This window comes from Prunus mume, linkage group LG2, assembly GCF_029339155.1.
Source record: "Prunus mume cultivar Tortuosa linkage group LG2, ASM2933915v1, whole genome shotgun sequence".
NCBI classification, from domain to species: Eukaryota; Viridiplantae; Streptophyta; class Magnoliopsida; order Rosales; family Rosaceae; genus Prunus; species Prunus mume.
Window position 1 is genome coordinate 29,839,949 of NC_142699.1, and position 8,155 is coordinate 29,848,103.

Sequence of the window (8,155 nt, forward strand, 5' to 3'; positions counted from 1 at the left end):
TCTTGTTGTGATGATAAGCAAAAATGTGAGAGATCATGTGGCCTAAAGATCATCTCCCTCCCATAGACCCATACATGAGAAGTGAATCAAATCTAACATTCCACAATCATGAAAAGAAGGAAAAGAAAAAGAAAAGATAGGATGGGAAGTGGGTTTGAAAACAAAACCATATGTGATAAAATAATTAGGGTTTTTGGAAGGAAATGGGTTTGAGTGGATTGGTTTTGGTAGCTTTACCTCAACCCTTTAGCAGAAGACAACAAGACCAAAGACACATCCCTCATTTTGAGGCCAATCCACGTGAGAATGGGGAATCCAAATATTTCTTCCCCTAATTTCTTTCTGTTTTTCTGACCAAACCAAACCCCCTTTTGAACAAAACACTGTGTTTAATAATAAACTAGTACGGTCACAAATTTTATAGTAATTTATGAAATGTTATATTATATACTACAACTATATAGTATAGTGGATTTAATTTATTTTATATGACCATAAAGTGACAGAAAATAAAATAAAGGTAAACGGCGCTGCTGCTTGAAGGCCCCTATTTTAAGGGTCGTGACTTTGGGAACTTCCCTGGTGGAATCTATACACGTTGGGTTTCTGTCACCACCTCACAAATCTTTTCAAAGCAAATATGTAAATTAGAATATATGCATATAATTGTGCAGAAGAACACAAAAGGGCACCTCACCACCATGACGTGTGTAGCTTCGAGCCCTGTTCAAGTACTTTGCTTGATGGGGTGGTAATTGTTGATACGATACTAGAACACAAGTTCACAACTTCACAACTTCAAACTGAAATGAAGAAGTTATTAGAATTGTTATTGATTTTCAGCTTTAGATATGAGGATCAATTCTTTCTAGTAATCTTAAGTTCATAATTTATCAGATATGTACGTCAACTCAAATATGATTACATACGTTAGTCGTTATTGAGTATGCCTTTTGACACATCTAAATAAACATATTGAATTAAATTGATCAATACTCGACATGAACACAAAACTTGATATGACACAACATAATTGAATTATGACCCTTACTTTTCTAATGTCTTCATCTTGATATGCAAAACTAGCCAGCCCATGAAAATATATCTTCATGTCTTTTCCCCAACCACCAAACTGAAGAAAAAGAAGATGAACACAATTTCACTTGAAGCAAAACTCTAATAACTTTTTTAGCTGCCTAGCTAGTAGCACTAGCCATAAATGGCTATCATGTCAACTAACAAGCTAAAGCTCAGTTGTGTGGAGGACTGAAAAAACATGAGAAAAACTCTCATGTAACTAGGATATCAAAATAGTGCTAAGTTGATCGGGAATAGCAAAACAATGTCATCTCCGATACATGTAAGTTTTTTTTTTCCAAACCACGGGGATGAGTTGTGTGAGTAATTTGTGACATCACCTTCCACATGAATTTGTATCGTTATTGAGTTTCAATAGCACACCTACAAACAAGATCAAAGCACAAGCCACAAAAGCTTTTCTGCTCCTTTCCATGTTGCTTTTCTAAAAGCTTTCTAAAATGGTAACACCAAAACTATGAGCATGCATGTGTCTTCTTGGGCTTGATTTATATTGGACTTGGAAGCCTGTTATGTTTGGGCTCACCAAAAAATACAAGAAAAAAGAGCAAAGTAATTTCTAGCTACACCTAATAACTTTAATCAATACACCCAATGCTCTAACGGGATCTAGATATGTCTGGAATTTCCATCGAATCCCTTCATTCTTCAACAAAAGGACCAGAATTGGTACTCAGGGATGCCAGTTTGCTGGTTTCCTCTAGGCTCATGTTGTTGAGAACTGACATTCGAGGTTTGTCTAACATCGTGGTTTCGGCTTGAGTATGTCATTTTGGAAGAAATTATTTATGTGTTTTTAGTTAAGAATTTTTAAGAACTCTGAAAAGGAAAGAAGATAAAATGCTGTAAGTATATAATAGGCTGTCAACGAGAGCACCAATTTGTGGGATATATATTCCACAAATTATATGAAATGTTGTAAGTCACATAGAGACAACCGAGTGTTCTGAACAATGATGTGATGTAAGCGAAAGAGCATCTAATGTTTCTCTTAAAAACAAAAAAATAAAATGCGCCTCCGATGCTTAAGTTAGACTTAGAAATTTTCAAGAACCAAGCTTCTTGGAGTCAGATCACCTTGTTTCAAGTGAGCTTTTTCTAACTATAAGTTGACCCATGCCATGTGTCAATTGGTTGGCCTAATGCCCATTATGCCACATATCGAGTCGATTAGTTGTTTGACTTGAGTAGTGAGCAAAGCAATTATGTGTGCAATAATTTTAAAATGAGGATCTCATTTAAGAGCCTTAGATGAGACCCTATCTCTTAATCGTTGGATCAAATTGTTTGTTTGATCGAACGATTAAGAGATAAAACTTTATCTAAGAATCTTAGATAAGGCCAACATTATAGAATGACTCGTTATGTGTGACTTAATGTCCGATTTCCGTTGCATGCATTTGAATTGAGGATAAGCATGTTGGGTTGGGCCCATCTTATACTTATCTAATTTGGGCCTTCCAAAGTGGACATGCCCAACAAAGTCTGCTAAGCATTACTATTCATTGTACTTTACTATTTGTTTATACTTTAAACTATTAATTTTGATAAGCTTTTTAAATATTTTCGGTTGTCACGTGTCACTATTTATTATAAAATTTTCATTTAAAATTTAAGATAACATTTTTCGAATAAAATTTTCAGATGACCCCAAATTCATGTTTTGGTCACATTTTTTATTCAATTAAAAGAAGGAAAATTGTATGCTCACAATTGACATGTTAAAATGTTTTTTGTCAAAACTATGATGTTAATGGTTTTTAGGAGTCTCGTCGCATGCAAATTGCAATAGGTCGTCTCCCTCGGTTGATTCCACGAGACATCCTTTTTATATTGCACACAAAAGAGAACTGGCGTCCTCCCTTGCACCCTTGACTTGAGTCAAAACCCAAAATAGCCAAAGGGCCTCTGAGACCGAAGTGATCAGCTGACGATAAAGAAACAAGGCGGGAAAATGGCGCTGCTGGGAGCAAGAGGAAGTGGGCTGGTGCTGCCAAAGCCGGTGACTTTTGTGACTGGCAACGCTAAGAAACTCGAAGAAGTTCGTGCCATCTTGGGCTCCTCCATCCCCTTTCAATCCCTCAGGCTTGACCGTACGCACAAATTGCAAACCCTCTCCTCCTCCTCCTCCCCCTTTTTCTCTAATTTTGTAATTTAATACTTGGGTTCTTGTTTTTTTGGGTTTTGGCAGTGCCAGAATTGCAAGGCGAACCGGAGGAAATCTCCAAAGAAAAGGCTAAGTTGGCTGCTCTTCAGGTTCTTCTTCTATTTCAATCTTATATATATATATATATGTGTGTGTGTGTGTGTGTACCCATATATGCATATACATATATATTTTTTATAATGTGAATGATGCTATTGTATGGATTGGTAGGTAAATGGTCCTGTTCTTGTGGAAGACACTTGCCTCTGCTTCAATGCCCTCAAAGGTCTACCTGGTTAGTGCTCCCTTCTTAATTTCTCTTTCTCTCTCTGTATTTTGCTTGATTTTTCCCCCCTTCTCTTTTTCTTTCTATATATTGGGATTATTTATTTCTGATGGGTGCTTTTAAATTCAATGCAGGACCTTACATGTAAGTTTTTCATCTTGCTTGCTCTCTCCAGGTGTTGTTCTATTTACCTGCTCTCTATTTTACTTTACTTTTTAGTAAAGAACAGATTTAAATTAATTTAATCACTAACCGGTTCATGTTATTAGTAGGTTTTATGAGTGAATACTAGTGATTGGTTACTGTTTAACTTATTTTCTAATTTCAAAGAATGAATGACATTCAATGGATGACACTATTAGAGACATTCATAACCTATCCCCTAATGATCTTGCGTGGTATTGATAGCGGTAAAAATTTGGGCACAAACCACCTCTTTCTAGTATAGCTTTTATTAACAGAGAAATTTGATACATCATATCTTTGGTTGGTCTATTAGCAGAGGGTAAGAGGTTTTATGGTTGGTTGGTTAGTTTGTCATGAATTATACCCAAAGGCAGGGATGGAATCAATAACAGAGGGTTTAAAGATTGAATCTCTGGAATCTAAATAGGGGATTTCCCTTGATGTGTACTCTATATTTCATATTATTATAGATTGTTCATTTGGTTGTGTGTATTGTTATTTGCTTTGGTCATTTGGTTGTGGTGATTAATTTTTTTCCCCTTGTTTTCCCTATTCATTTTGTTTATTATTAAATGTGTAGGCCTCTCTCTTTCATGATATGGTGTTTGGAACTTGGAGAATTCTGTTCCTTTTATTTATATTATATATATATATATAAACTTTTCCTTCACTCTCTCCCCAGTCTTATTTTCTCACTTCTTGTGGTATTTGATGCTTCATGTTGTTTTCTGGTGCAAGATGTTGTTAATTTCATGCATCTTGAATTTGATGACAGTGCTTATACTACAAAACATTTTATGCTTATCTTTTCTACTAATGTAAAATAACCATTTTGTGGCATTTATGGACAATTTCTTTCTTACCTCTCTGTTAGTCTGGCTTTATGTTTTTTTAATATTGAAAGGCTACAAAGTATTCTGCTTAAGTGCTTGATCTATTAAAGCTAGGTTCTTATCTTTTTTTTTTTTCAGGCTTCAACTTCTTGAACACTTCTTCAATAGCATACATTGATAACTTTAGAATAATTCTCTCCTCTCTCTCTCTCTCTCTCTCTCTCTCTCTCAGGGCCACAATTTGTTTACCTGTTTTTGTAGAAATTGTAAAGCATGGCTTAGACTCTCCATGCTTTCCCTCAAAGTTTATTATTAATTGTTATATCATCATTTAGAACTTTACCTTTTCAATGTGGGATATACTTGGAGAAAAGGTGTTGTTTGTCTAAAGCACTTAGCCATTTCAAAGAATTGTAGCTATATATCGGTAACTCTTGATCATGAAGATATATTGGATTGCTGAAGGATTAGTGCAAGCTGAAAATTCCAAGGGGGAGAGAAAGGTGAAAAATGTCTTATGGATGGAATGTTGAGAGAAAATAAAATAGTATTTTTATCTTTACATTTGGCTTCAAAAGTTTTCAGAATGTGAGAAAGTAGTATTGTTGTTGCTGCTGCTCCTATTATAGTTGTGAAAATAATTGGACTCTGAGGGAACAAATCCTTGGTGAGCACATTATGATTATGTTCCAATTTTTATGCCTTTCAATCCTTTATCATATTTAGGAATGCATACCTACTTTTCTCTGGCCTTTGCAGCCTGATGGCTATTTGTTATTGCTGCCTCTCTCTGTTGTTTCATTAAATTTGGCAGTTTATTGTAACTTTGCTTGTTGCTGCTCCTTTTCAGCCTGATGGCTATTACAACTCTGGTTTGAAAAACATAAAGGCATTATTAACAAGTAACAAATATGTGATCCTAATATTCTTTACAACAATGCAGCAAGTGGTTCCTGCAGAAGCTTGGACATGAAGGTACTTATCGTGCACTTTCCTGTTTATTTTTGTTCCCAATGCTTCTTTATTACTTTTTATAAAAATGTTGTGGTTCTATTTTTCTCAAATGTGTCTTTCATTTTCTTTAGGTCTCTACAATTTGTTGATGGCATATGAGGATAAGTCAGCTTATGCATTGTGTTCCTTCTCTTTTGCCACTGGACCTAGCGTTGAGCCTATTACATTCCTGGGTAAAACTCCGGTATGTAGAGAGTTAGTTTCTAATCCGAATTGTGTCTGCTTTTTTCTTTTCTTTTATTCTTTTGCTTTATTCCCCTGTAGAAGGTTTGTATACTACCTATGTTTAACATTTCGAGCATGGTTTTGGGGCCATCATATGCCGCTTGATTGTAACTTCCGCCCAAGAAAAATGTTAATGTTCTTAGGTTATATGACAACATTTTTCTATTCAGTTAGAATGACATCCAAATAAAACATGCAAACTGTTGACTCATCAGGCAAATATTGGAATTTGAAATTTGAAATTTGTGTCCTTTTCAAATGAAAAAGAATATTAGTTGTTGGAAATGGTTATACAGGATGGCTAACACTTGCTAATGTGGCACTAACATGCAATTTGTGGATGAATTCTAGGGGAAAATAGTTCCGGCAAGGGGACCGACCGATTTTGGATGGGATGCAATGTTCCAACCTGATGGTTACGACCAAACGTAAGCTCATCTTTATTACTTCTCAACTTTTACTGTCTTCCTCTGTGGTTCATAGTAATACTTGCAGCTGAATTTCGTTATTTGCCTTGCTGTAGTTATGCCGAGATGCCGAAGGAAGAAAAGAACAAGATTTCTCATCGCTCCAGAGCTCTTGCACTGGTGAAGTCTCACTTTGCTGAAGCTGAGTACACTTTCCAGACAAACTCTCTTTAAGAGTGAATTTTCCTTATCTTGTTGCAACATAAGACGCTTCCAAAGTATTGCAAGTTTTTTTCTATTAGTAGCAGCGTTTCCAGTTCCCTGTAGGAGAGGATAGTGTGGAGGAACAGCTTTCTCGCATATGCTGTAAACTTTTATAACAGTCATTACACACATTTCAGACAAAAGTATTTATGAACTAGATATAGAAAAAGAATAACTCTATTTCGAACCATTTCAGACAAAAGTATTTCTGTTCTGCCCCATATAGTGATGCAATCTTTAAGCAATGTGAATGACCTATTTTATACTTACTGCACAAGAAACACTTGAAATAACTTGCTCTAGCTTTATGCTGCACCAAAACACTTGAAATGACTTTGCCGAGCTTTATTGTCGATCAAAAGCATTGCCGATTTATCATCCGAATTACTGTTCATGGTGTTCTCTGACATTGTACATTGACCATTTTACAGACAACGTTAGTTTCCATTATTTATTTCCTTTCTCTGAAGTTCAGCTGCAGCAAGTCTACATATTGTTGGTTGATCTTAATAAGGAAAATCAAGACCGGTTAAAGTAGTGAGAGACTTACTGTTCAAAACAGAAGTCACGTTTCCCAAGTTTTACTTTTCAAAGCCTAAGACAAGTTTCCCAAGTTCTACTAAAACAAGATCTTTAAGAAAGATTTGGAACCTGTCGTTGTCATTTGGTGTCTGCTAGGCAGCATTCGGTATATGTTCCAAATCTAGAGTAGGGTTCGGTGTTTGGAGAACCAGTAAACTGCAACTTACAAAGTACTTAACGAGTTAATTTGGACCACAAGGAAGATTGGGTTCACCATTAACCATTTGGATACCTTATTTTTCTGCCAAGCAATGCTCAAAGCCAATCTTACACAACTCCTACCAAATAGGGCTGCCTCATTCGTCTTAAATTATGCTCACTAACAACCGTAGTATACGCAAGTAAAATACGTCAAATGCAGTGACTTGTTCTTAACAGTTGAAAAACCTCGTGGCAATGGAAGATGCTATGCGTGGGTATTACAAATACTTGTGTTGTCATATTGCGCATTCGGACCACACATTTAGACAAAAATCAAAATGATCAACTGGTCCATATTTATGGTTGGCAATATAAAATGCTTACGCTTATGATTTGCGTATATGGACATTTTGTTCATCTCACCCATGTTCCTCCTAGTCACTTCAACTATTTTGGCTATACCTTTCTCAGATGGACTTTCTTTTGAAGGTCAAGAAAATTGAAAAAAACAAAAGCCTTTACTTGTCCTTTTTTTTCTGTCTTGGGAAAACGTGTCGTGATCAAGGTGAAGCCTCAACACGATCTCACTGTTTTTTCAATTCTTTTTCTGTAATGAGATTGTCGGTACAAGACGCCAGAATTCTTGCTAGGCTACAGAAGTTTTTGCTTTTATTTTGGGTTAAGTTTTGGAGAAGAGGAAAGTGAAACTCGAGTCAGAATTCAGAATTCTATAATGAAGTTTGGGGCATAAACATGCATATCAACTATAATGAAGGTTTGATTTTTTTAACTTTAAGAAAGGACAGCTGTTGCCGTTAGAACCAATTCCCTCCCTATTTCTCCTATTCTTCCCGCCATTATAATCAGAATATTATATTACACCACATAACATCTTTTAAAATTCTCACTCCTCACTGTTTGAAGATGCCTAACCACTGAACCATGTTGTGTTACAGGTCAAGAGAGCACAACC

The 8,155-nt window shown here is 35.8% G+C and overlaps 1 protein-coding gene across 1 annotated transcript; it reads left to right on the top strand.

Moving 5' to 3' along the window:
• The first annotated feature begins 2,846 nt into the window (after window positions 1-2,846).
• Window positions 2,847-6,661, top strand: LOC103323740 (Inosine triphosphate pyrophosphatase family protein). The gene is made up of 8 exons (XM_008225751.3): window positions 2,847-3,191; window positions 3,290-3,354; window positions 3,476-3,539; window positions 3,665-3,674; window positions 5,493-5,524; window positions 5,635-5,747; window positions 6,140-6,216; window positions 6,312-6,661. The coding sequence occupies exons 1-8, from the start codon at window positions 3,053-3,055 to the stop codon at window positions 6,427-6,429; spliced, it is 618 nt and encodes a 205-aa protein (XP_008223973.2). The 5' UTR covers window positions 2,847-3,052; the 3' UTR covers window positions 6,430-6,661.
• Window positions 6,662-8,155: the final 1,494 nt, after the last annotated feature.

Excerpts from the sequence above, each read along its gene's own strand:
- LOC103323740 (XM_008225751.3), top strand. The coding sequence starts at position 3,053 with ATGGCGCTGCTGGGAGCAAGAGGAAGTGGGCTGGTGCTGCCAAAGCCG. Across the intron at positions 5,525-5,634 it reads GCAGAAGCTTGGACATGAAG|GTCTCTACAATTTGTTGATG; the intron begins GTACTTATCGTG and ends CATTTTCTTTAG. Across the intron at positions 5,748-6,139 it reads CATTCCTGGGTAAAACTCCG|GGGAAAATAGTTCCGGCAAG; the intron begins GTATGTAGAGAG and ends GATGAATTCTAG.